Source organism: Myiozetetes cayanensis, unplaced genomic scaffold (genome assembly GCF_022539395.1).
Source record: "Myiozetetes cayanensis isolate MyiCay16 unplaced genomic scaffold, myiCay2020 scf51, whole genome shotgun sequence".
NCBI lineage: Eukaryota > Metazoa > Chordata > Aves > Passeriformes > Tyrannidae > Myiozetetes > Myiozetetes cayanensis.
The window spans coordinates 22345-49060 of NW_026087754.1; the positions used below are offsets into that span (position 1 = coordinate 22345).

A 26716-nucleotide genomic window follows, 5' to 3' on the forward strand; every position below is an offset into this window, starting at 1 on the left:
AGCACTGTGACCCCTCCCCAAAATAAAACACCCTGCATACCCCTCAAAAATCCTGCACAGCCCCTCCCCCAAAAAACCTGCACACCCCCACCCCAACATTGGTACTGCCCAGGGCCCCCAGCACTGTGACCCCCAAAAAAACCTGCACCCCCAGCACTGTGACCCCCTCCAAAATCTGCACCCCCATCACTGTGACCCCCAAAATCCCTGCACCCCCATCCTTAAACACCCCCAAAACCTGACACCCCCAAATCTTTCACCCCCATCACTGTGACACTCCCAAAATCCTGCACCCCCAAATCTTGCACCCCCATCCTTAAACCCCCCAAAATCCCTGCACCCCCATCCTTAAACAATCCCCCAAAAACCTGAACCTCCCCAAAACCTGCACCCCCCATCACTGTGACCCCCCAAAATCCTTGGTACTGCCCCCCACCCCCAAACCCTGCACCCCCTCACTGTGCCCCCCAAAAACTCAGCACTGACCCCCAATCACTCCACCCCCAAAAACCCTGCACCCCCCAAAATTTACACCCCTACTATCACTGTGCCCCCCAAAAAAACCACCCTTGCACTGAACCCCTCCCCTGAATTTTGGGATAACCCCCTAATTTTGGGCCCCCTCTTGGCACTGACCCCCCAAAAAAATCAATACTGTGATTTAAGCAAAGCAATAGTTGGGGGAGGAAGGATTTGGGGTCCCAAACCCCTATGGGGGTTTGGGACCCCCAAATCCTTCCCCCAAAATCTGCCTGTGCCCCCTCTCGGCTTCACCCCAATAAATGACGAGGTTTGAGCTCCTTCTCTCATTTTTCTGGGGGTTTAAAGGGTGAGGGGGTCTTAAGAGGTTTTAGGGGTCCCAGTGTGGGTTTTTTGGGGGTCCATGTCCCAAAAACCCCCAACCTATCCTGGTGGAGGAACAAAACGAGGTCCAGTCCGAGTTCTGGGGGCACAGATTGGGGTTTTTTTTTGGGGGTCCAGGGGTTTGAGGGTTCAGGGGGTCCAGGGGGTTTGGGGTCCAGGGGGTTCAGGGTGCCCCCTAACGCAGCAAGGACCACTTGATCTGCTCCTTCGCCGACTGCAGCACCTGGGGAGGGGTCCAGGGGGGGTTAAAAGGGTGAGGGGGGGGCACCCATGGGTGGGTTGGGGGTACCCAGGTGGCATTTGGGGATATCTGGGGGATCTCGGGGTGTCATGAGGGTCCCAGGAGGTCCCAGGGGGTCCTGAGGGGTCCCAGGAGGTCCCAGGGGGTCTCTGGGGGTCCCAGGAGGGTCCTGGGAGGGTATTGGGGGTCTCAAAGATCCCATGGGGGTCTTGAGGCGGGGGGAAGTCCTGAGGTGGTCCCAGGGGGTCTCAGGGGGGGTCCCAGGTGGTCCCAGGGTGGTCCCAGGAGGTCCCAGTGGGTCCTGAGTGGTCCCAGGGGGGTCTCAGGGGGGGTCCCTGGATGATCCCAGGAGGTCCTGGGTGGTCCCAGGGGGGTCCCAGGGGATCCTGGAGGGTCTCAGGGTGGTCCCAGGGGGGTCTCAGGGTGGTCCCAGGGGGTCCCAGGGTGCCCAGGGTGGTCCCAGGGGGGTCTCAGGTGGTCCCAGGGTGGTCCCAGGGGTTCCCAGGGTGGTCCCAGGGGGTTCCCAGGGTGGTCCCAGGGTGCCCAGGGTGGTCCCAGGGTGCCCAGGGTGGTCCCAGGGGTCCCAGGGTGGTCCCAGGGTGGTCCCAGGGGGTCCCAGGGGGTCCCCAGGCCGTACCTGTGACACGGTCTGCTCGGTGAGCGGCACGTCCTCGCCCTGGCACACAATTTGGGGAGGGGTCTGTGGGTGCCTGAGGGGACCCATCGCCCCCCACCACACCCCCCCAGAGCCCTCCAACCCCCCAACCCCAAAACAACCCCCAAACCCCCAAACCCCCAGCCCAGCCCCCTTACCCTCACGGCCACGCGGTGCACGACGTGCTGGGGTCGCTCTCCAGGATCACCCTGAGGGGGGACACCAGAGACCCCTCAGAACCCCTGACAGAGACCTCCCATCACAGGGGATCCTCAAACACAGGGAGACTCCCCAATGAGAGGGACCCACCCCCACCCAAGAGAAAGGACTGCCCAAAATGTGGGGACACCCAAATGGGGACATCCCCTTAAAATATGGGGACACCCCTTGAAGGAACCCTCCTGGACAAAGGACCCCCAGAACGTGGGGACACCCCAAAAGGACCCCCTGGACAAAGGACCCTTCCCCCAAAATATGAGGACACCCCAACAGGAACAACCCCCAGATAAGGGACAAGGGACCCCCAAAAGGGACCCCTCAAACAGGGTCCCCCTAAGATAAGGGACCCTCAACAGGACCCCCAAAATATGGTGAGACCCCCTTAAAAGGACCCCCTGGACAAAGAACCCCCAAAAACACAGGGACCTCCCACGGGGACCCTCCACGACAGGGACCCCACCCAGGTGCTCCCCCAAAATTCCACCCTTTAAAGTGACCCCTGGGGTGTCCCAGTGTCCCCCAGGGGTGTTCCAGCCCCTGGGGTCCCTAAGCCCACTCTGAGGGTCCCCAAGCCCACCCTGGGGTCCCTAAACCCCTGGGGTCCCCAAGCCCACCCCCCGTCCACGATCTCGTCCACGGCCAGGAACAGCCCCTCCATGTTGTCCAGCAGGGCTCGTTTCTCCACGTTCTTCCTGCGTTTTGGGGGTCCTCTCAGCACCTGGGACCCCCGGGAGGAGAGGACACCCCCCTAAGAGGGGGACACCCCCAGGAGGAGGGGACACCCCCACAAGAGGGACCCACCCTTGGGTAAAGGACCCCCCCCATCCAGCCCCAAGGACAAGGGGGTACCCCAATAAGGACCCCCCAATGACAGGGACCCCCAAATGAGAGGGATCCCCCAACAGGACCCCCAAATGAGAGGGACCCCCAAATGAGAGGGATCCCCCAATGACAGGGACACTCCCACAAAGGGATCCTCCCCAACAAGGGACCCCCAAGTAACCCCCAAAACCCACCCTGTACCCCCTGGGTGCCCCCTCAGACCCCCAAGGTGCTCCCCTGGCCCCCAGGGGTGTCCCCAGCCCCTCAAGTGACCCCCTAGACCCCCCAGACCCCCAGACCCCCAAGACCCCCCAGACCCCCAGTACCGCAGCATTTGGCTGAGGGAGTCGAAGAGGCAGTTGAGGACAGCGGTGAGCATGAGCTGGCACAGGGACAGGGACACAGGGGGGCACAGGGGGCACAGGGGGCACAGGGGGCAGGGGGGCACAGGGGGCACAGGGGGCACGGGGGGCACAGGGGCACAGGGGGCACAGGGGGGCACACAGGGACAGAGGGGACACGGGGGGACAGGGATGGGCAGAAGGACAAGGACACAAGTGGAGAGGGACAGGGACAAGGGGACAGAGGGACAGGTCACAGGGGGACAGGGTCACAGGTCCCCCTGTCCTTCCCTGTCCCTCCCTGTCCCCCATTATCCCCTCCTGTCCCCCAAAGTCCCCTCCTGTCCCTCCCTGTCCCCCAAAGTCCCCTCCTGTCCCTCCCTGTCCCCTCCTGTTCTTCCTGTCCCCCCTGTCCCTCCATTATCCCCTCCTGTCCCTCCCTGTCCCCCAATGTCTCCCCTGTCCCTTCCTGTCCCCTCCTGTCCCTCCCTGTCCCCCCCTTGTCCCCACATCCCCTCCTGTCCCTCCCTGTCCCCCCTATTGTCCCCATTGTCCTCCCCTGTCCCCCAATGTCTCCCCTGTCCCTCCCTGTCCCTCCTGTCCCCCATTATCCCCTCCTGTCCCCCAAAGTCCCCTCCTGTCCCCCATTGTCCCTCCCTGTCCCCCCTGTCCCCACATCCCTCCTGTCCCTCCCTGTCCCCCATTGTCCCCCCTTGTCCCCATTATCCCCTCCTGTCCCTCCCTGTCCCTCCTGTCCCCCATTATCCCCTCCTGTCCCCCAAAGTCCCCTCCTGTCCCCCACTGTCCCCTCCTGTCCTTCCTGTCCCCTCCTGTCCCTCCCTGTCCCCTCCTGTCCCCCCCTTGTCCCCACATCCCCTCCTGTCCCCCCAATGTCCCCAATACTCCCTCTCTGTCCCCTCCTGTCCCTCCCTGTCCCCAATGTCCCCCCAATGTCCCCCCATTGTCCCCCATGTCCCCCCGTGCCCTCACCTCGTTCTGGTGGGCGCTGCCGATGACGTAGCAGTAGAGGTCGATGCTGCTCTTGTAGACGACAGTGAGCCCCTCCAGGAGGGCAATCTCGCCTGGGGGGACACCCTGTCACCCCCTTGGGGACACCTGGGGACACCCCTGTGCCCCCTGTCCCCCCTGCCCCTCCCACCCCCTCCTCGGTCACCACCCCCGAGCCCCTCAGGAGGGCGATCCCATCTGAGGGCACATTGTCACCCCCTTGGGGACACTTGGGGTGGCCCTGGGGACACCCTGAAGCCACCTGGGTCCCCCCTGTCCCCCCCTGTCCCCCTGTCACCCACTGTCACTGCGGTGGGTCTTGCTGAAGATGTTCTTCTCGAAGCTCCTCTGCTCCTTCACGCTGGGGTAGGAGGTGTCATCGTAGTACTGGGGGACATCAGGGACGTTGGGGACATTGGGGACATTGGGGTGTCCCCCCTGCTGTCCCCCCCTCATGCCCCCGGGTGCCCCCCGACCTTGGCAAAGAGGCGCTCGCCGTCGTTGTCCAGGATGATGATGGCCTTGACCGTGTACAGGGAGGGCTCCTGAGGGGACAGGGAGGGGGTCAGCGGTGCCACCACCCCTGTCCTGTGTCCCCCTGTCCCTGTCCCCGTGTCCCCCCGTGTCCCCCCCGTGTCCCGCCGCTCTGGAGCCCCCAGGACCAAGTTCTGTGATGCACTGACTGACCACGGACCACAGCGAGTGTAGGACAGAACCCCGGCCTGGGGACACCCTGGGGACATTCTGGGGACACCCTGGGGACACTCCATGCCCTCGGTCCCCCCCCCAGCCCCATCCCCTTTAACCCCACCGTTCCCCTCCCAGTTCCCCCCATTGCACCCCGTTCCCTCCCATTTTACCCCCCAGTCCCTCCCAATACCTTCAGTCCCCCCATTCCGGCCCCGTTACCCCCAATTTAACCCCAATTTACCCTCCCAGTGCCCCCCAGTTCCGGCCCCGTTACTCCCGATTTACCCCTCCCCATTCCGGCCCCAGCACGCCCTGTTTTACCCTCCCAGTCCCCCATTCCCTGCCATTCCCCCATTCTGGCCCCATTACCCCCAATTTACTCATCTCCCCATTTCCCCCTGTTCCCCCTCCCCTCACCAGCAGCAGCGTCTCCATTTTGCTCCCTGCGCTGCCGACGTGGAGCCGGAAGCGCACCCGCCTCTGATTGGCTGCGCGCCTGCCAATCACCGCTCTTAGCTCCGCCCCTCCATTCTTATTGGTCCAATCAGGACTGCTTCTCGCCAATCGCCGCGCGCTTCCACGCGGAAGGCGGGCCGCGCTTTCCCGCTCTTCCTCTGATTGGAGGAACGGCCCGTCCGTCACCGCCCGGCCACGCCCCCAGAAAGGGAGGGAGCCGCGCGGTTGCCATGGAGACCGGGGAAGCGATTACGTCACCCCTTTGCCGAGGCCGCGCTGTGATTGGCTGAGACCTCGGCCACGTGACGGGGACAGTCGGCTCATTTGCATGCGGTGGACACTCCCCCGGGTGGGCGGAGCCTCTGGTGGCGTTTGGGGACATCTGAGGACACGTTGGGGGGATTGGGGACATTGGGGACAGTGAGGGCGTGGGGGCGGTGCCAGGGCCACCCCCGGGTCCCCTTTGTCACCGCCTGTCCCCTCCCCTCCCGCGGAAGCCACCAGCGGTTGCCCAATTTGTCACCTCCCCCTCCCCGCCGGGCGCTATCGGAGGGGACCAGGACATCCGGGTGGCACTGCCACCCCCCCAATCCCCCAGCGGCATTGTCACCTCCCCAGCGACACTGCCACCCCCACTGGTGGCACTGCCACACCCCCACTGGTGGCACTGCCACACCCCCCTGGGGGCACTGCCACACCCCCCTGGGGGCACTGCCACCCCCCTGGTCCTGGTGTGTCCCCTGCGATGTCCCCCATCCCCCCAACCCTGTCTCCCTTTCCTGTCCCCGTGTCCCCAGCTCTGTCCCCCTGTCACATCCCCACCCCCGTCTCTGTGTCCCCTCCCCATCCCCCCTGCGGTTTCTGTCCCCCTTCCTCCTCCGCTGTCGCCAGGGTGTCCCCAGGGTGGCCCCATCCCTGTCCCCATGGTGTCCCCGTGGTGTCCCCGTGGTGTCCCCAAGTGCGACCCAGGCGTGTCCTGGCACAGGTGTGTGACAGGGGGTGATAGGGAGGGGCACACGTGTGATGGGCACGGGGAGGGGGTTGGGTTGGCACACGCGTGTGAGTGCCCGGGGTAGGGGGGTCGATGCCCAGGGGGTGGCAGGGCAGGAGCACACGGGGGTGTTTGGGGGGGTGTGTGTGTCACACACGTGTCTCTGTGTGTGTATCTGTGTCACACACGTGTATCTGTGTGTGTCTGTGTGTGTCACACATGTCTGTGTGTGTATCTGTGTGTGTCACACTCGTGTCTGAGCCCACACGTGTTCCGTGTTCCCGGTTTCCGTGTGGGGGCCCCAGGACGGGAAGAGGCGGAAGCGGCTCCAACGGCTGCGGGGGGGAAAGGGGGGGGACCCTCAGCCCCACAGGGCCCTCGGTTGTGTTATTGGAGGGTCGTTATTGTTGTTGTGGGGTCGTTATTGTAGTTATTGTGGGGTGATTGTTGTTGTTGTAGGGTCGTTGTTGTGGGGTCGTTATCGTTGTTATTGTGGGGTCGTTGTTGTTGGGGTTGTTGTTGTGGGGTCGTTGTTTTTGTTGGGTTGTTACTGTTGTAGGGTCGTTGTTGTGGGGTCGTTACTGTTGTGGGGTCGTTACTGTTGCTATTGTGGGGTGGTGGTTGTTATTGTGGGGTGGTCACTGTTTTTGTAGGGTCGTTGTCGTGGGCTTGTTGTTACTGTAGGGTCGTTACTGTTGTCATTGTGGGGTCGTTGTTGTTAATTTTGGGGTCGTTGCTGTTATTGTAGGGTCGTTATTGTTGTTGAAGGGTCGTTATTGATGGGGGCGATCTGGGGGCGTGAGAGGGGGCAGTGGGGAGGTGACAAGGGTGACACGGGGGGGTGACACAGGGGGATGACAAGGGTGACAATAGGGGGGTGACAGGAGGTGACACAGGGGGTGACACAGACGGGTGACAGGAGGTGACACGGGGTGTGTCCCCCCCATCCCGGGCAGGTCCCGTCGGTTGCTCCTTGTGCAACATCCCCTGAATTGGGCAACGACTGGGGGAGTTTGGGGGAGCAGGACCCACCCGGGGGCACTCGAGGGTGGGGACTACCCCCTGAGTCAGGGTGTCCCCCTCCCCCAAGGTGGGCGGTGACCCCCAAATTTTGGGGTTTCAGGAGGAGGAGACGTCGCAGCTCCGGCCATGGGGACCCCAGGTGAGGGGAAGGGGGTCCAGGAAGGGGGTGGGGAGGGAAATGGAGGGGTTTGGGGGGTGGGAATTGGGGGATCTGGGGGGTAGGGGGTCATGGGGAGAGGGGTGTGGATGGGAGGGATAAAGAGGGTTTTGGAGGGTCCTGGGGAGGTGTTTGGGGGCAGAGGGAGGGATGGGGGAGTTTAGGGTGGGTTTTGGGGGTCCTGGGGGGTTTTGGAGGGGAAAGGGTCTGGGGGGAGGGGGGGTTGAGAGGGTTTTTTAGGGGGGTCCCAGGGGGTGTTTGGAGGGGGAAATTGGGGGTACAAAAGGGGGCGGGGCCAGAACCTCTCCCACAGCCAATCCGAGGCTCCCGCAGGCACTGAGTGGGCGTGGCCCGGGTGTGGCCCCGCCCCCCGCCGAGGTGGAGGTCACGTGGCAGGAGATCCTGGCCCTGAGCGAGCTCCAGGTGAGACACGCCCACCTTGGCCACGCCCACTGCGACCACACCCTCCTTCCCTAGGCCACGCCCCCAGCCGCGGGCTCTTAGCGCCCCCTGGTGGCCTCAGCACCCCCCACATCCCAATCATCCCCCCAAAATATCCCCGGGGACCCCCCCCTTGCACCCCCAGGGGACCCCCATTGTGCCCATCCCCCTCTCTCCCCCCAGGGCCTGGACGTCCCCTCGGACCCCGGGGACCCTCCCCATTTTACCCTCCCCGTGCCCCCTTTCCCCCTGTGCCCCCATTTCCCCCTCCTTTCCCTCTGCCCCTTCCCCGCCCCTTCCCAGCACCACAGCGAGGACAGCGCAGGTGGCACCGGTGGCCCTGGCACTGCCATCGTGGACCTGCAGCACCACCGTGACAACGGTGACAGCGGTGACACCGGTGACACCAGAGGTGGCACTGGTGGCACTGAGTGGCACCGGGCGCTGTCCATGAGCCCTGAGGGCATCGTGGATCCCTGCAGCACCCCCACTGCGGTGACAACGGTGGCACTGGTGGCCCTGCCTGGCATCGGGCACCCACCCTGGCACCCCAGGCCACGGTGACCCCGCAGCACCCCCACGGCGGCGACAACAGCGGAGGTGACACCAGCGATACCGGGCGTGGCACCACCCTCACCGCCGCCCCCCTGAGCCGCGGGCGCCGCCACCCCCTGTCCCTGCCCCTGTCCTGCCCCTGGCGCCCGAGGCCATCGTGTCGCTGCCGGCCGAGGCCCTGCGTGCCGCGCTGTGCCGGGCGCGGGCGTCGGGCGCGCAGCGGGCGCTGTGCCGGGACATTCGGCGCCGCGGCAGGAACAAGGCGGCCGCCCAGCGCTGCCGCCGCCGCCGCCTCGAGGCCCTGGCGCGGCTCAGGGCGGAGCTGGCGCTGCTCAGGGCGGAGCTGGCGCGGCTGGGCACCGAGAGGGAGCGGCTGCTGAGCGCGCTGGGCACCCTGAGGGGGCGGCTGGGGGCGATGGGGGGCACGGGAGGGGACGGCCGGGAGGTGTTGGGGACGCTGAGGGATGGGGACACGCAGGGGGAGATGGGCAGTGCCACCCACCAGGTGCTGGGGGATGGGGGCACGCAGGGGGAGCTGGCACGGGTCACCCAGGGGGTGTTGGGGACACTCGGGGACAGACACACACTCAGTGTCACCTCCCAGGTGCAGGGGACACTCGGGGACAGACACACACTCAGTGTCACCTCCCAGGTGTTGGGGACACTCAGGGACAGGGATGGGACCCCACAGGTCACACAGCACGCCCTGGGAGCTCTGACAGATGGGGACACGCACGAGGACCTGGGGAGTGTCACCTCCCGGGTCCTGGGGGCACTCAGGGATGGGGACACGCACAGTGTCACCTCCCAGGTGCTGGTGGCACTTGGGGACAGCACCCCAAGCGGGGACCTGGGCGGTGTCACCCTCCAGGTGTTGGGGACACTCGGGGACGTGACCCTGGTGTCCCCCCAGAGCTCCGGGCTGGGGGAGTGAGGGGGGCCTTGGGTGTCCCCCCCTGCACTCCCAGCCCTGCCCTGGCTGTGGGGACACCCTGGGGACACCCCGTCACGGACACCCCTGCAAACAGACAATAAACCTGCTCCAAAGCCACCTCCTGTCTCTGTCCCCCTGGGGTGACACATTCCTGCCACCTCCAACCTCCTCTGTCCCCTCAGGGCAAGGAGCTGTCCCCACTCTGTCACCTCCCTCAGCCCCAATGACATATCCCAGTCACCCTGGGGCACTGCCAGCCTATCCCTGTCACTTCCTGTCCCTGTCACCTCCTGTGTCCCCTCCAGGTGACACGTGGCCCTCTGGGGTCCCCAACACCGTGTCCCCCATCCCAGGCAGCCTCTTCCCACCTTCTCCCTGCTTTGTCCCCATCCTTTGTCCCCTCCATCCCTGTCCCTTTTATGTCCCCCATTCCCCCTCCTGTCCCACTGCCATCATGTCCCCTCAGGCCCATCTGTCCCCAACCCCATCCTGTCCCTTCTGTGGCAGCTCCATCCTCTTAATCCTTGTCCCTGTCCCCTCCTTGTCCCCATCCTGTCCCTCTACTCCATCCCTGTCCCCTCCTGTCCCTTCTGTGGCTGCTCCATCCCTGTCCCCATCCCATCCCTGTCCCCATCCCCTCCTGTCCCCATCCCTGTCCCCACACACGGGACACAGGTACAAAAATACCCTTTTATTGAGGGCACCGGGGGGGGGTCCCGCGGGCACTGGGGGGGGGCTGGGACAGCTCAGGGGTTTTGGGGGGGGATGGCCCTGCCCTGGGAGGGGGTGTCCCCATGTCCCCCGTGTCCCCTCCATGTCCCCCCCTGTGTGTTTGTGACCCCCCCCTCACCTCCGCGGGCTCCAATCCCGGTGCCGGCGGCTCCTACAAAAGGGAAGGTGGGAATTAGTGGGGATTGAGGGGGGGGGGCAAAGCCTTGGGGACACTTTGGGGACAATTTTTGGGGGGGGATAAAGGCGAGGAGCCAGGTCGTGATTTAACAGCTGAGGTGCCCAATGAAAAAGGAGGAGGAGGAATGTGGGAAGTGGAAAACTGAAGCGTCCAGCAAAGGAAACAGGAGAAAAAAAACCAAACTCTTTAAAAATGATATTAAAAATAATAATTTAAAAAAAAAAAAACCAAAGAGAGACATTTATTGAGCGTCAGAGGGGGGGGTGTTTTGAGGTGGGGGAGGTCAGGAGGGTGGTACAGGACACACGGCGGGAGGAGGAGGAGAAAACCGGGATGGGATCCCGGCGGGATCGGGAGGCTCCGCATGGAACTACAGGGACCTGGACACGGCGACCACAAACAGCCCCCCCCTCAAATGGGTGTGGGGGGGGAGCTCCAGGGTTGGGGGGGCCCGGGGAGGGGCTCCAGGGGGGTTCCCAGGGGGGGTTCCCACCCCGGCCCCGCTCCCGCCCGGCTCCGGGTCCTGCGGGACGACACGGGAGGATCAGGGAGCGCCGGCCTGGAAAGGGCAGGGTTAGAACGCCCTGAAACATCTGCAAAATCCCATTTCCCAGCCCTTTCCACCACCCTTTTCCAACCCTCTCAGCCCCCTTTTCCCAATCTCCACATTTTTCCCATTTTCCATCCATTTTATTCATTTTCCCCACCTTTTCCTTCTTTTCACCTCTTTCCAATCCTTTCTCCCAACTCTCTTCCAACTCCTTTCAAAACCCTTTCAGTCCCCTTTTCCCAATCTCCATATTTCCTTTTCTGTCAATTTTATTCGTATTTTCCTTTACTTTTTCCTTCATCCCTTCCCAAGCCTTTTTCCCAACCCTTTTCCCACTTTCCCAGCCCTTTTTTCCCAGCCCTTTTCTCCAACCTCATTCTTTTTCCCATTTTTCCCCTCTTTGTTCATCTTTTTCAACTTTTCCCCTTTTGTTTCCCATTTCCTCCTCCCCTTTCATTTTTCCCTGTTTTTTTTCTCAACATTTTTCTTCCCATCTTTTTTTTTTCTCCTTCATTTTTCTCCCCAACCATTTCATTTTTTTTAACCATTTCTCTCCCCTCTTTCTCCCCTTTTTCCCTCCCCTTTTCCCCTCACCTGGACATTAAAACCTCCTCCCTCCTCCGTAGCTGCCGCCGCTGGAGCTTCCGTAGCCACCTGGGGGGGGATCCAGAGAATTGGGGGGGGGGAGAATTTTGGGACCCCCAGGGATGTGGGGGACACATTTGGGGTCCCCCCTCAGGACTCACCCCCCTGTAGAGCCCCCTTGAAGTTGCCACTCCAGCCCATTTTTGGGGTCCCCCCCCACTCACCACCCCTGAAGGACCCTGAGCTGCACATCCTGACCCTCCCCCAGGTCATTTTTGGGGTTCCCCCCAGGATATTTTGGGGTCTTCCTTTACTCACCTCCCCCCATAAAGCCCCCCCAGACATCTCAGAGTCCCCCCAGGATATTTTGGGGTCTCCCCAGCCCATTTTTGGGGTCCTCCTTCACTCACCTCCCCTGTAGAGCCCCCCGAAGCTGAGCCCTCCCCAGATGCCCCCCTTGATATTTTGGGGTCCCCCAAGACTCACCTCCCCCACAGACCCCCCAAGCTGCCCCCACAGGGTATTTTGGGGTCCCCCCACCCCGTTTTTAGGGTCCCCCAGGACCCCCCAAATCCGAGCCCCCTTGAAGTGCCCCTTTAGGCTATTTTAGGGTCCCCCCCAGCCTGATTTTGGGGTCTCACCTCCCCCGTAGGGCCCCGAGCTGCGCCCCCCGAAGCTGCCGCCCTTCATGGGCCCGAAGCTGGAGGCCTGGTTGTTGTAGCTGCCGAAGTCGTTGTAGCTGCCCCCGCCCCCGAAATTGCTGCCTGGGGAGGCAACAGGGGGGGTCAGGGGGGCACCCCCAGGATTGGGAGGCGTCAGGGGGGCACCCCAGGGATTGGAGAGGGGACCCTTGGAGCTGGGGGGTGGTTAAATGGGAGTCTGGAAGCACTGGGAAGGGTTTAACTGGGAGCCCAAAGGGGCTCCCTGGTGGTCTGGGGTGGTCCCTGGTGACCAAGGGGTGTTCCCTGACACCCCAAGATGTTCCCTGGTGGCTCAGGGTGTTCTTTGGTGTCCCAGGGTGTTCCCTGCTGGTTTGGGGTATTCCTTGGGGTCCCAGGGTGTTCCCTGGTGGCCAGAGCTGTTCCCTGATATTCTCTGGTGGCCATGGGTGTTTCTTGGCATCCCCTCCTGTTCCAGGATGTTCCTTATTGACCAGGGGGAATTCCTTGGCATCCCAAAGCATTCCCTATTGGCAAGGGATATTCCTTTTCATCCCAGTGTGTTCCCTGGTGGTAAGGGCTGTTCCCTGATATTCCCTGGTGACTCAGGATATTCCCTGATGGTTTGGGGTATTCCTTGGGGTTCCAGGGTGTTCCCTGGGTCGTGAGGGGGCTGTTCCCTGATATTCATTCCCCAGTGTCCGAGGGTTCATTCCCTGACACCCTGAGGTGTCCCAGGGCATTGCCTCACGACTGGGGACGGTTCCCTGACACCCCGAGGTGTCCCAGGGACGGTTCCCCGTGGGGGTCCCACCTGTGCCCGCCTCGGCCAGCCCGTTGCGCACGCCCAGCGCGGGTCCCCGGGCGGGTCTCCTGCCGCCGCTGCCGCCGCCGAAGCCGCCGCCGCCGTTGTTGTAGCCGTCGTAGGAGCCGCTGCCGCCGTAGCCGCGGTTACCCCCCGAGTAGCCGGGGCCGCCGCCGCCCCCGTAACCTGGGCAATGGGGAAAAAAAGGGGTCATGGGGGGGCAACTGGAGGTCCCCATGGGTCCTGGTGGGTCCCTATAAGGTCCATTAAGTCCCAGTAGGTCCCTATAGCTCTCCATAGGGCTCAATGGGTTCTCAGGGGTCCCAATAAGCACTAATGGGTCCCAGTGGGTCCTGGTAGGTCCCTATAGGTCCCCATAGGTCCCAGTAGGTTCTGAAGGGTCCCAGTAAGTCCCAGTGGGTCCTGGTAGGTCCCCATAGGTGTCCATTGGGCCCAGTGGGTTCTGAGGGGTCCCAGTATGTCCCAATGGGTCCTGACGGGTCCCATTAAGTCCTAATGGGTCCCAGTGCGTCCTGGTAAGTCCTAGTGGGTCCCAGTAGGTCCCCATGAGTCCCAATACATCCCCATGGGTCCCAGTGGGTCTCAGTAAGTCCCTGTAGGTCCCAGTGGGTTCTGATAGATCCCAGTAAGTCCCAGTAGGCCCCAGTGTGTCCCAGTAGGTCCCCACAGAGCCCAACAGCTCCTGGTGAGTCGTGGCGGGTCCTGGCGGATCCCAACAGGTCCCAGGGGGTCCCAAGTCCTAACGGGGTCCTTATAGGTCCCTGTAGGACTCAGTGTGCCCTGGTGGCTCCCAGTGTGTCCTGGTGGCTCCCAGTGTGCCCTGGTGGTTCCCAGTGGTTCCCAGTGTGCCCTGGTGGCTCCCAATGGCTCCCAATGTGCCCTGGTGTCTCCCAGTGGCTCCCAATGTGCCCTGGTGGCTCCCAGTGTGCCCTGGTGGTTCCCAATGGTTCCCAGCCCTCACTCACCACGGCCGCCGAAGTTGCCGCCGCGGTTGAAGTTGTCGTTGCCGCCGAATCCTCCTCCGCGGCCGCCGCCGAAGTTGCCGGAGCCGCTGCGGCCTAAGAGGGGAGGGGGCGGAGGGGGCGGCGGGGGGGCACAGCCTTTAGGCACAGCACAGGCAGCGCGTGCAGCCACAGCGGGGGGCGGGGGGCCGGGCTGGGGGCGGGCGGGGGGCTCACCTCGCTGGCTGGCAGAGGCGCTCGCCATCTCCTGCTTGGACAGCGCCTTGCGCACCTCGCAGTTGTGCCCGTTCACCGTGTGGTACTTCTGGACTGCGGCGGCACGGGCAGGGGTCAGGGGGGTGCTTCGGGGACCTGTCCTGCTCCTCAGGATCCCCCCTGGCTCCTGTCCCCAGCCCCAGCCTTGTCCTGCTCCTCAGGGTCCCCCTGGCCCCTCCACGGCTGCCCCACCCTTGCTTCTGTCCCCTGTTCTCTCCATCTCCACCATTCCCCATCCTGTCCCCTCCTCGACAGTTCTGCTCCCTTAATCCTTACTCCTGTCCTTTACCCTTCCTGTCCCACCCACATCCTGATCCTGCCCCTGTTCCCTCCATCCCTGTCTATCCCCATGCCATCCACTCCATCTCTTCCATTTGTGTCCCTGTCTCTATCTCATCCCTATCCCTATCCCTGTCCCCCTGTTCCTTGTCCCCTCCATCCCCATCCCATCCTTGTCTCTACCCTTTCCCCTCCTCAGCCGAGGGTCCCCCAGGGAGATGTTCCCAGACCCCTGCGTGGTATTCCCAGACCCCTGGGTAGGATTCCCAGACCCAGGGTAGGATTCCCAGACCCAGGGTAGGATTCCCAGACCCAGGGTAGGATTCCCAGACCCCTGGGTAGGATTCCCAGACCCCAGGGAGGTGTTCCCAGACCCCAGGGTGGGATTCCCAGACCCCAGGTGGGATTCCCAGACCCCAGGGTGGGGGTTCCCACACCCAGGCTCCCCCCAGGAGGACTCACTGACGATCTTGTCGACCGAGTCGTGGTCGTCGAAGGTGACGAAGGCGAAGCCGCGCTTTTTGCCGCTGCCGCGGTCGGTCATGATCTCGATGACCTCGATCTTGCCGTACTGCCCGAAGTAGTCCCGCAGGTGATGCTCCTCCGTGTCCTCCTTGATGCCCCCCACGAAGATCTTCTTCACCGTCAGGTGGGCCCCGGGCCGCTGCGAGTCCTGCCAGGGGGGAAAAAATCAGGGAATGGGGGACATTGGAGAAATGCCAAGGACACTCCAGAAATCATGGGAGGCACTGGAGCTTTGGGGAGCTCAGGGAAGGCATCACCAGGGTTTTGGTGACTTTAGGATTTTAGTGACCCCCTGGAGGTGTCCCCAAGGGCCACAGAGATTTTGGTGAGTCCAGGGAACACCAGGATTTTGGGGACCTGCTGGAGGTGTCCTCAGTCCCCTGTACCTCTCAGTGTCCCTCTCCATTGGGGTCCCACACTCCTCTCTACCCCCAGCCTCCCATGTACACTCTGTGAGTCCCCTCATTGTGGTTTGAGCCTCCTCCATTGGTATCTGAGCCCCCTCTGGAGCCCCCAGCCCCCTGTCCCTCTCTGGGTCCCCCCATTGTGGTCTGGGCCTTACCTTGAGCCCCCAGCCCCTCTCTGGGTCCCCCCACTGATATCTAGCCCCCCCTGGAGCCCCCAGCCCCTCTCTAGGTCCCCCCATTTGGGTCTGGGTCCCCTCCACCCATCACCTCTCAGCGTCCCCCTTTCCACCTCAGGGTCCCACACTCCCCTCACCCCCCAGCCCCTCCTTGAGCCCCCCACCTCAAGGGGTGTGAGCCCCCCTCCCAGCCCCCTCACCTCTCTGGACACGGCCCTCTTGGGCTCCACGACCCTGCCGTCCACCTTGTGCGGCCGCGCGTTCATGGCGGCGTCGACCTCCTCCACCGACGAGTACGTCACGAACCCAAACCCCCGGGAGCGCTTCGTGTTGGGGTCCCTCATCACCTGGGACAGGGACAGGGACACTCAGGGCACAGGACAAGGGACAGGACAGGGATAGTCAAGGGACAGGGACATGATAAAACCCTGTGAGGTGTTTGGGTCACCTGGGGGACACCGAGGGAAGGGGACGGGAACGGGACAGGGGACAGTGAGGGGACAGGGCAAGAACAAGGACAGGAAAGGGGACAGGACAAAACCCCACAAGCACTTCGTGTTCTGCATCCCCTGAGGGGACAGGGAGGGGACAGCCAGGGTTTTTGGGGTCTCACCGTGCAGCTGGCCAGGGTCCCTGGTGGGTTTAGGGGGGGGGTTTGGGGTCCCAGGGGGGTCAGGGTCTCACCACACAGTCCGTCAAGGTCCCTGGTGGGTTGGGGGATCTGGGGGTGGGTTTTGGGGTCCCAGGGGGCTCAGGGGGGACAGGGTCTCACCAGACAGCTGTCAGGGTCCCTGGTGGGTTTAGGGGGGGTTTTGGGGTCCCAGGGAGGTCAGGGTCTCACCACACAGCCTGCCAGGGTCCCTGGTGGGTTTGGGGTGGGTTTTGGGGTCCCAGGGGGGTCAGGGTCTCACCACACAGTCCATCAGGGTCCCTGGTGGGTTTGGGGATCTGGGGTGGGTTTAGGGTGGGTTTGGGGTCCCAGGGGGCTCAGGGGGGATGGGGTCTCACCAGGCAGCTGGCCAGGGTCCCTGGTGGGTTTGGGGTGGGTTTTGGGGTCCCAGGGGGGTCGGGGTCTCACCACACAGTCCGTCAGGGTCCCCCACTGCTCGAAGTGGCTCCTCAGGCTCTCGTCTGTGGTTTCGAAGCTGAGGCCGCCGATGAAAAGCTTCCGGAGCTGCTCCGGCTCCTTCGGGGACTGGGGGGGCACAGGGGGGTCATGGGGGGGTCACAGTGGGGGCTGGACCCCCAATTGGCCACACTCTGACCCCCCCAAAGCTCCAAGGAGTCCCTGACACCCCAAAACACCCCCCTGGTCCCTGGGACCCCTCAGTCCCCATTTTGGGGGGGCTCCTCTAACCCCAACCAGACCCTTGAGCCCCCCCAGCTCCTTAAGCCCCTCCAACCTGCCCGTCCACTTTTTTAGGGTCCCCCAGGTCCTCTGCCCCTCTTTTTGGGCTCCACCATCTCCTTGTTCCATCCACGCCCTCAAGCCCCTATTTTTTGGGGGATCATCACCCCCTTGAGCCCCTCCCCACACCTGTCAAGCTCTCCCAGTCCCCAAGACCCTCTTTTTGGAGCCCCCAGCCCCCATTTCAAGGCCAATCCCCCCCAAAGACCCCCAGAGCCCTATTTTAGAGCCCCCAGACTCCATTTTAGGGTAAATCACCCCATAACCCCCCCACCCCTATTTAGTGCCTACCACCCCCTCAAGCCCCCTACCACCCCAAGCCTCTTTTTGAAGCCCTCCAGCCCCTTTTAGGGCCGATCCCTCCCATGAACCCCCACACCCCTATTTTAAGCCCTTCAAGCGCCCCAGACCCTATTTCAGGGCCCCCACCCCTCAACCCGCCCCGAGCCGCTACTTTAACGCCGACCACCCCCAACCCTCTATTTCAGAGCCCCCCACCCACTTTAACCTCAATTTTACTCCCTCAACCACCCCCTCCCTCTCCCGCTCGGACACAAAGAGAACGCGCACGTGGCCGGGGAGAGAGGACGAGGTGGGGGAGGGGGTCCTCCATATTTTAAGGGGAGGGGTCTCCCCGCGCATTTTTGAGGGGGTCTCTCCCCATCCCCCAAATTTTTCCTCATTCTTCCCCCTCCCTCAAAGCCCTCCCGCCCTCCCCACACGCGACGGCGCCTGCGCAGTGAGGCCGCTCTGCGCGCCGGCGCATGCGCGCTCAGCGCGGCGCGAGGCCTGCGCGGCCGCCCCTGAGGGGGAAGGAGGGGGAGGGGGAGAGCAAAAAAGAGGGCGGAGGGGGCTAAAAAGGGCGAGGAAAGGAGGGGAGAGAGAAAAGAGGAAGGCGAGGGAAAAAAAATCCAACCCCCTCCAAAAAAAAAAAAAATAATCCAGCCGCGAAGAAAAGGCGAACAACACAAAGCAAAAGCGCTGAAGGACTGACCTCGGCCTTGGCCATGGCGGCGGCGGCGGCGGGCGGGGTGGGCGGGGAGGAAAAGGAAGGGAAAGGGAGGGGAAAAGGAGGCGGCGGCGGCGGCGGCGGCGGCGCTCGCGCGATGCTCCCTCGGCGAGGGCCGACTCGGCAAAGGGGCCGAGCGGGGGCAGCGCCGCCGCCTCACTCGGCCGCCCCCGCCGCGCGCCCCGCCCACCGCGCCCGCTCCCATTGGCCGGCGCCGCGCTCCGCCGCGCTCTGATTGGTCGGGGAGAAGCGCCCAGAGAGCCGGTTGGTCAAAGCGGGTTTAAGTCCCGCCCGCGCCGCGCGTTGATTGGGTGAGGTGTTGGCGGGCACGCCCACCGCTGGTTTTCCCGCTCCGGCCCGGAGACTCCGCTGAGAGTGTGCTGATTGGTTGGCGCGGTGGAGGGCCCGCCCGCGCGCGGCGCTGATTGGGTGAAGGCGAGGCGGCGCGGCGCTGATTGGAGGAGAAGGCTGTCCATCAGCGCGGGCCCAGCGCGGCTCCCCGAGCGCGGCGGGAGCAGCAGCGGCGGCGGCGGCGGCGGCCGCGAGTCCCCCCCGGCGGCGGCGGCGAGGAGGGGCCGCCCGCCCGCCGCCACACAAGGTGCGCCTGGGTCACCGCACGCCTCGGGGTGGGCAGTGTGTGTGTGTGTGGGGAGGGGGGGGAATAATGGGGGTACGCATGCGCCGGAGAGCGGCCCGGCGGCGCCTGCGCGCTGCGGGCGGTTTTTGGCGGGCGGAGCGCGGAGAGCGGCGGCGGCTCCGCGCAGAGGGGCGGCCAGACCGCGGCGGACGGGCCCGCGCCGGAGCCGCTCCCCGCGCAGGTACCGGCGGCGGCGGCGGTGGGTGAATGGGCGGCAGCGCGGGGGGGGGCGGGTCTTGGCGCGCTGAGGGACAGGCGGGTCGACCAATAGCGGCGCGGGGCCTCGCGGAGTGGCGGTTGTATCAGCCAATAGCGGCTGGGAGAGGGCAGGGCTGTAGGTTGATTGACAGCGTCTCCCACCAATAGCGGCGCACCATGGGCGAGGCGGCGCGATGAATGACAGCTACGCGAACCAATAGCGACGAGGCGGGGCGGTGGCGAGCGGCGGCGGGCTCGACCAATCAGCGCGAGGGCGCGCGGCAGCGCTGGCCAATGGCGTGCGGGGGCGCGCTCAAGGCCCCGCCCCCTCCCTCAGCCCCCCCTTCTCGCCCCCCCACTTTTATATCCCTTAAATCGCCGCTTTTTGCCCCAAAATAGAGGGGGTTTCCCTCATAAAAGCGGCTTTTCCTCTTAAAACAGCGCTTCTCTACCCCAAACCGTCTGGTTCTGCCCCAAACCGGCATTTTTTTCCCCTCAGACCGGCTGGTTTTACCACAAAACTGATTTTTCCCCTCAGAACACCCGGTTTCTACCCCAAACCGGCGGTTTTTCGCCTCAAACCGATGCGTCTTGCCTCAGCACTGATCTTTTCGCCTCAGATCAGAAGTGGTTTGCCTCAAAACAGCGATTTTTCCCCTCAGACTGGCGGGATTTTTGCCTCAAAGCTGCCTCTTTTTTCACCCCAAACCCGCCTTTCTTTTTTTTTTTTTTTTTGCCTCCCGTTTTTTTGGCCTCCAAGCGGCGCTTTTGGGCTCCGAGCGGCTCCTTCCCTTTGTTCCCTCAGGATTCCCGGGCGCGGGATCCGGGATGAGGCGCCCGGGGCCCTTCCCGCCCAAACCCCGCCCTTGTACACCCAAAAATCCGCCTTTTCACACCCAAAATCCACCTTTTTACACCCAAAATCCGCCTTTTACACCCTAAAATCCGCCTTTTCACACCCAAAATCCGCCTTTTACACCCAAAATCTGCCTTTTAACACCCTAAACTCCTTTTGCACCCAAAATTCGCCTTTTTGCACCCAAAATCTGCTTCTTATGCACAAAACCCGTCTTTTCATGCCCAAAACCTGCCTTTTTACACCCAAAACTGCACCTTTTTACACCCAAAATCCGCCCTCTTTCACCTTCGCCTTCCCCCCCAAAATGTGTCTTTTTGCCTTCAAAACCCGTCCTTTTATGCCCAAAATCTGTATTTTCGTGCCCAAAATGGGCCTTTTGACCTCCAAACCCACCCCTTTTCCACCCAAAATCTGCTCTTGTGGTCTCCACTCCCTTTTGGGGTCCCAGGTGCCCATTTGGGGTCCCAGGTGCCCATTTAGGGTCCCAGTGCCCATTTAGGGTCCCAGTCCCCATTTAGGGTCCCAGTCCCTGGTTTGGGACCCCCAGTGCCCCCTGTGCCTGCAGGAGCTCCATTTAGGGTCCCAGTCCCTCCTTTTGAGGTCCCAGATGCCCATTTAGGGTGCCAGTCCCCGTTTTTGGGGTCCCAGATGCCCCTGTTTTTGGGGTCTCAGTCCCTCCTTTTGGGGTTCCAGATGCCCATTTGGGGTCCCAGATTAACCATTTGGTGTCCCAGTGCCCATTTAGGGTCCCAGTCCCCCCTTTTGGCGTCCCAGGTGCCCCCTGTGCCTGCAGGAGCCCCGTTTAGGGTCCCAGGTACCCATTTGAGGTCCCAGTCCCCATTTTTGGGGTGCCAGATGCCCATTTAGGGTGCCAGTCCCCGTTTTTGGGGTCCCAGATGCCCCTTTGGGGTCCCAGTCCCTCCTTTTGGGGTCCCAGATCCCCATTTAGGGTCCCAGTCCCTCTTGGGGTCTCACATGCCCCATTTGGGGTCCCAGATTGACCATTTGGTGTCCCAGATGCCCATTTAGGGTCCCAGTCCCCATTTTCGGGGTCCCAGCCCCTGTTTTTGGGGTCCCAATCCCCGTTTTCAGGGTCCCAATCCCTGTTTTTGGGGTCTCAGTCCCTCCTTTTGGGATCCCAGATGCCCATTTGGGGTCCCAGATGGACCATTTAGGGTCCCAGGTACCCATTTGAGGTCCCAGTCCCTGTTTTTGGGGTCCCAGATGCCCATTTAGGGTCCCAATCCCTGTTTTTGGGGTCCCAGTCCCTGTTTTTGGAGTGCCAGATGCCCATTTAGGGTCCCAATCCCTGTTTTTGGGGTCCCAATCCCCATTTTCGGGGTCCCAATCCCTGTTTTCAGGGTCCCTGACGCCCCCCGTGCCCGCAGGAGCCCTGTTTAGGGTGCCAGATCCCATTTCTGGGGTCCCATTCCCCATTTTTGGGGTCCCAGATCCCATTTTCGGGGTCCCATTCCCGTTTTCGGGGTCCCAATCCCCGTTTTCGGGGTCCCTGACGCCCCCCGTGCCCGCAGGAGCCGCGGGCGCTGCGCTATGGGCAGGAGGAGCCGGCGGGCAGCCGACAGCTCGTCCTCGGCAGACGAGGAGGAATATGTGGTGGAGAAGGTGCTGGATCGGCGCGTGGTGAGGGGCCAGGCCGAGTACCTGCTCAAGTGGAAGGGCTTCTCCGAGTGAGTCACACCTGGGGGCACACCTGGGGACACCAGGGGGTGTGGGGGACACACCTGGGGACATGGGGACACCACGGTGACCTCAGTGTGTGCCAGGGGATATGGGGTGGGGGCACACAGGGACCCCGGTGTGGGCCAGGGGATACGGGGTGAGGGACACAGGGACCCCTTGGTGACCCTGCTCTGTGCCAGGGGACATGGGGACACTGAGGTGACCCTGCTCTGTGCCAGGGGACATGGGGACACTGAGGTGACCCTGCTCTGTGCCAGGGGACTCCAGTGGACCAGGGCCAGTCGGAGTGAGGGACACTAGGGTGACCCTGCCGTGCTGGGACCTGGGGAGGAACAGGGACACCTGGGGCCCTGAGGTGACCTCTCTTGAGGGACTACACCTGCCAGGACAACTCCTGGGTGGGGACACTGAGGTGACCCCGGTCTGTGCCAGGGGACATGGGGACACTGAGGTGACCCTGCTCTGTGCCAGGGGACCCCAAGTGGGGGACACAGGGACCCCAGTGTGGGCCAGGGGATACGGGGTGAGGGACACTAAGGTGACCCTGCTCTGTGCCAGGGGACCCTGGGTTGGGGACACAGGGACACTTGGTGCCCCCGAAGTGACCCTTGAGTGACCCTGCCCTGTGCCAGGGGACACAACTCCTGGGTGGGGGGACACTGAGGTGACCCTGGCGGGGGACATGGGGACACCACGGTGACCCTGCCCTGTGCCAGGGGACATGGGGACACTGAGGTGACTCTGCCCTGTGCCAGGGGACCCTGGGTTAGGGACACAGGTGCCCCCAAAGTGACCCTTGAGTGACCCTGCCCTGTGCCAGGGGACAAAACTCCTGGGTGGGGGGACACTGAGGTGACCCTGCCCTGTGCCAGGGGACCCTGGGTTGGGGACACAGGGACACTTGGTGCCCCCAAAGTGACCCTTGAGTGACCCCACCCTGTGCCAGGGGACACAGGGACCCCAGTGTGTGCCAGGGGACCCCAGGTGGGGGACACAGGGACACTTGGGTGCCCCCTGAGTGCCCCCCTGTCCCCCTGGCAGGGAACACAACACGTGGGAGCCCGAGAAGAACCTGGACTGCCCCGAGCTGATCTCGCAGTTCCTGCGCAAGGACCGCAGGATGAGGGACGGGGACAGCGGGACACGGCCCCGGGAGCGCCCCGAGGGCGCCAAGAGGAAGGGGCTGCCCGGGAACGGCAACGGCAGCGACGACGGCAGGGCCAAGAAAAAGAGGGAGGTGAGGAGGGGACATGGGGATGGGGAGATGGGATGGGATGGGATGGGATGGGATGGGATGGGATGGGATGGGGATATGGGATGGGTTGGGGACATGGGAATGGGGATAAAGGGATGGGATGGGGATATGGGATGCAATGGGGACATGGGGATGGGGAGATGGGATGGGATGGGAATACAGGGATGGGAATACAGGAATGGGATGGGGACACGGGGATGGGGATATGGGATGGGATGGGATGGGGACACAGGGATGGGATGGGGACATGGGGATGGGGATACGGGGATGGGATGGGGATAAAGGGATGGGATGGGGACACGGGGATGGGGATACAGGGGTGGGATGAGGATATGGGAATGGGGATATGGGATGGGAATACAGGAATGGGATGGGGACACAGGGATGGGGAGATGGGATGGGATGGGGACACGGGGATGGGGATACAGGGATGGAATGGGGACATGGGGATGGGGATATGGGATGGGGATGCAGATACAAGGGACAGGGACCTGTGGCAAGGATGGACCCAGGAATGGGGAGGGGAACAGGGACAGGACAGGGATGGGGACAGGGACTTGGGAACCCGGGGAGGGGATGAGGACTTAGGGAGGAGGACACCATCCTGTCCATCCCGGAGATGGACACCCAGGGATGGGGACAGTCGCCCAGGAGTGGGTACAACCCAGGGCTGTGCCCCTCTCCCTTCCCCCTCATGCCCCCCAAAAACCCCCTTTTCCCTCCCCTCCACAAAAAAAACCCCAACCCTTTCCCCCCCAACCCCCAGAGCAACGACATCGCCCGCGGCTTCGAGCGGGGCCTGGAGCCCGAGAAGATCATCGGGGCCACCGACTCCTGCGGGGACCTCATGTTCCTCATGAAGTGGTGAGGCCCCCCTGGTGACCCCCCACCCCTGGGTGCCCCCAGAGCCCCCTGTTTGTGTCTGTGACCCCCAGAGCCCCCTGTTTGTGTCTGTGATCCCCAGAGCCCCCTGTTTGTGTCTGTGACCCCCCAGAACCCCCTGTTTGTGTCTGTGTGTCCCCCTGTTGGTGTCCTCTCTCTTTGTGCCCATGCACCCCTTTATCTTTGTGTGCCCCCCTTTAATTCTGTGCCCCCTTTACCTCTGTGCCCCCTTATCTGTGTCCCCCTTTGTCTTAACCCCTCTCTATCTCTGTGCCTCCCTTTATCCTCTGTCCCCCCTTTTAATTCCATGCCCCCCCCTTTTATCTCCATCCCTCTTCTTTATCTGTGTGCCCCCCTTTACCTCTGTCCCCCCCCTTAATTCTGTGCCCCCCTTTATTTCTGTGCTCCCTTTTATCTCCACACCCCCTCTATCTCTGTGCCCCCCTTTATCTCCCTCCCCTTCTTTACCTCTGTGCCCCCTTTAATTCTGTGCCCCCCTTTATCTTTACTCCTCTCTTTACCTTTGTACCCCCCCTTTACCTCTCTGCCCCCTTTAATTCCGTGCCCCCCTTTAATTCTGTGCCCCCCCTTTTATCTTCATTCTCCTTCTTAACCCCTGTGCCCCCTTTATCTCTGTGTCCCCCTTTATCTCTGTGTCCCCTTTAATCCTGTGCCCCCTCATTTCCCCCAGGAAGGACACGGACGAGGCCGACCTGGTGCTGGCCAAGGAGGCCAATCTCAAGTGTCCCCAAATCGTCATCGCCTTCTACGAGGAGCGGCTGACGTGGCACGCCTACCCCGAGGAGCCCGAGGGCAAGGAGAGGGACCCCCGCAGCTAAACCCCCCAACACTGTACATAGCCCCCCAAACCCCACCCTCCCACCTCCCCCAAAAATGTCCCTCCCGTGTCCCCAAGGGCCACTTTGTGTGTGTCCCCCACTCCCCTCCCTCCTCCTTGGGGACAGGGAGGTGCTACCACCACCACCCCCCAAAAACCAGGGGGTCTCTCCTCTCCTCTAAAAGGGGGGGGGTCCCAGCCTTGTCACCCCACCCTCCCCCGAGGTGGGTTTTGGGGATTTTCCTGAGTTTTGGTGTTTTTTCTAAAGTCAGTGTTTTTAGCCAGGGTCACCCCTGCCCTGGGTGTCCCCGTGTTGTCCCCTCCTCCCTGGCCCCCGGGGTGTCCCTGTGTTGTCCCCCCACTCCCAAAATGTCCCCCCACCCCATGTCCCCTTTCCCCCACCCCCACCCCGTTTTTTCCACTCCCCCCTAGGATTTACTTCCAATAAACGGTCACTTTTCAGGAGCTGCTGCTTTTGGGGAGGGGGGGGCAAACAGGGACCCCCCCAGTGTCCCCAGGATGTCCCCAAATCCCCCCCTAATCCCTCTGTAACTCCCACTGACCCCCAGTGTCCCCAGTCTGGCCCAGTTCACGCCCAGTACGAGGTCAGGGATGGGAGGGGGTCCTTTTGGGGGTCCCTCGGGGGCCACCTGGTGGTCGTGACGTGGCACTGCAGGGATGGGGGGACAGAGAGGACACAAAGGGGGGGACACGAGGGGGTCACAAAGGGGACACTGGGGGACACAAAGGGGACACGGGGGGGTCACAAAGGGTAATTGGGGACACTCCATGACACGGGGTGGGGGTGTTTGGTGACACTGGGGGGGATTTTGGTGACACCGCGGGGGTTTGGGGACACTGCAGTGACATCGAGGGGAGGGGGTGACACTGAGGGGGGTTTGGTGACACGGTGGGGGTTTGGGGACAATCCAGTGACACAGGGGGTGGTAATCTGGGGACACTCCAGGGACACGGGGGGGGAGTGTTTGGTGACACTGGAGAGAGTTGGTGACACTGGGGGTGTGGTGACACTGGGGGGTGCTGGTGACACTGGGGAGGTATTGGTGACACTGGGGTACTTGACACTGGGGGTTGGGGACACTCCAGTGACACTGAGGGGGAGGATTTGGCGACAATGGGGGTGAATTTGGGGACACGGGAGAGGGGGAGTCAGGACCCTCCCGGAGCCGCCAGGGGCGCCCTCGCCCTGCTCAGGCCCCGCCGGGCCGGGGGCGTGGTCTGAGGAGCCACGCCCCTTGCCATCACGCCCCCTCCCCGCGTGTTCGCGTCCCTGGGTGGGTTTGGGGGGTCCCTGTGAGGGGCTGGGGGGGGGAAAGGGGAAGGGGGGAATGTTTTCCCGCCGCAAAGCACGGCGGGAAATCCTCGCGTGGGGGACAAAGGGCCGGGCCCCTCCCCCTTCCCCACGCGGGGCACGCCGGGAAGGGGCGGGGGGCGGGGTCAGTAAGAGATTTGTGAATGAAGGCGAGCGATTGTGGGCGTGGTTTGAAGGGTGACGGGGCGTGGCTTGAGGGGTCGATGGGCGTGGCCCGGCGATACCTGCGGGGCAGCGCGCGCTCAGGTGGGCACCGGGGCGGCCGCGGTGACGTCACGCGACTCCCTCCTCGTGACGTCAAAGGGGATTTGGTGGGGGCTGCGGGAGGAAAAGAGGGGGTGGGAAGGGTCGAGGGGGCTTTGAAAGGCCACGCGTGGCGGGGCGGGCCGGGATCGGGACCGGGCAGGGCAGGGGCAGTCGGGGGGTCCCTGGGAGAGCTGGGCGGGGGTCAAGGGACACCTGAGGGGGGGGCTCTGGTGCCTTCCTGTCACCCCCAGCCTACCCTGTGACTCCCCCAGGTCCACCTTGTCCCGCTCTGTCCCTCTGCTGTCCCCTCACACCCCTTTGTCCCTCCCCTGTCCCCTCCTTGTCCCCACTGTGTCCCCGTGTCACGCTGTCCCTCCCTGTCCCCTCCCTGTCCTCGACCCCTCTGTCCCCACCTTGTCCCCCCCGGGTCCTTCCCGGTCTGTCCCCATCTCTTCCCTGTCCCCTTTGTGTCCCCCCCGTGTCACGCTGTCCCTCCCCGTGTCCCCCCCACGCCCCCCCGTGTCACACTGTCCCTCCCTGTCCCCTCCCTGTCCCCTTGGTGCCCCCCGTGTCACACTGTCCCTTGGTGTCCCCCCGTGTCACGCTGTCCCCCTCGTGTCCCCCCGCCCCCGTGTCACGCTGTCCCTCCCTGTCCCCTCCCTGCCCTTTGACGCCCCCCCGTGTCACGCTGTCCCTTTGGTGTCCCCCCGTGTCACGCTGTCCCTCCCGTCCCTTGGTGTCCCCTTGGTGTCCCCCCACGCCCCCCGTGTCACACTGTCCCCTCGGCTGCCCCCCCCGTGTCACGCTGTCCCCGTGTCC

General features: G+C 63.4%; 3 protein-coding genes across 4 annotated transcripts; 1 reads left to right on the top strand and 2 right to left on the bottom strand.

Moving 5' to 3' along the window:
• Positions 1–1022: 1022 nt before the first annotated feature.
• COPZ1 (COPI coat complex subunit zeta 1) lies at positions 1023–5337 on the bottom strand. The gene is given in 10 exon segments (XM_050334234.1): positions 1023–1087; positions 1743–1781; positions 1919–1947; positions 1950–1969; positions 2594–2671; positions 3128–3183; positions 4133–4224; positions 4453–4537; positions 4627–4695; positions 5258–5337. Coding segments are annotated over 10 exon segments (534 nt in total). The 5' UTR covers positions 5276–5337; the 3' UTR covers positions 1023–1039.
• A 5181-nt stretch (positions 5338–10518) lies between these two features.
• HNRNPA1 (heterogeneous nuclear ribonucleoprotein A1) lies at positions 10519–18068 on the bottom strand. The gene is made up of 10 exons (XM_050334231.1): positions 17934–18068; positions 16610–16726; positions 15732–15878; positions 14886–15096; positions 14106–14198; positions 13893–13985; positions 12916–13092; positions 12084–12206; positions 11452–11511; positions 10519–10866 (listed from the first exon to the last, which is right to left on the bottom strand). Exons 1-9 carry the CDS (start codon positions 17946–17948, stop codon positions 11459–11461), a joined length of 1029 nt encoding a protein of 342 aa, XP_050190188.1. The 5' UTR covers positions 17949–18068; the 3' UTR covers positions 10519–10866; positions 11452–11458.
• Positions 18069–18418: 350 nt separating this feature from the next.
• Positions 18419–24357, top strand: CBX5 (chromobox 5). 2 transcript variants are annotated; one of them, XM_050334232.1, is made up of 5 exons: positions 18419–18546; positions 21175–21330; positions 22385–22580; positions 23365–23462; positions 24172–24357. In XM_050334232.1, exons 2-5 carry the CDS (start codon positions 21194–21196, stop codon positions 24317–24319), a joined length of 579 nt encoding a protein of 192 aa, XP_050190189.1. In that variant the 5' UTR covers positions 18419–18546; positions 21175–21193; the 3' UTR covers positions 24320–24357. The 2 variants fall into 2 exon arrangements, with proteins under 2 accessions (XP_050190189.1, XP_050190190.1); XM_050334233.1 differs by lacking the exon at positions 18419–18546 and adding an exon at positions 18719–18766.
• The last annotated feature ends 2359 nt before the right edge of the window (positions 24358–26716 follow it).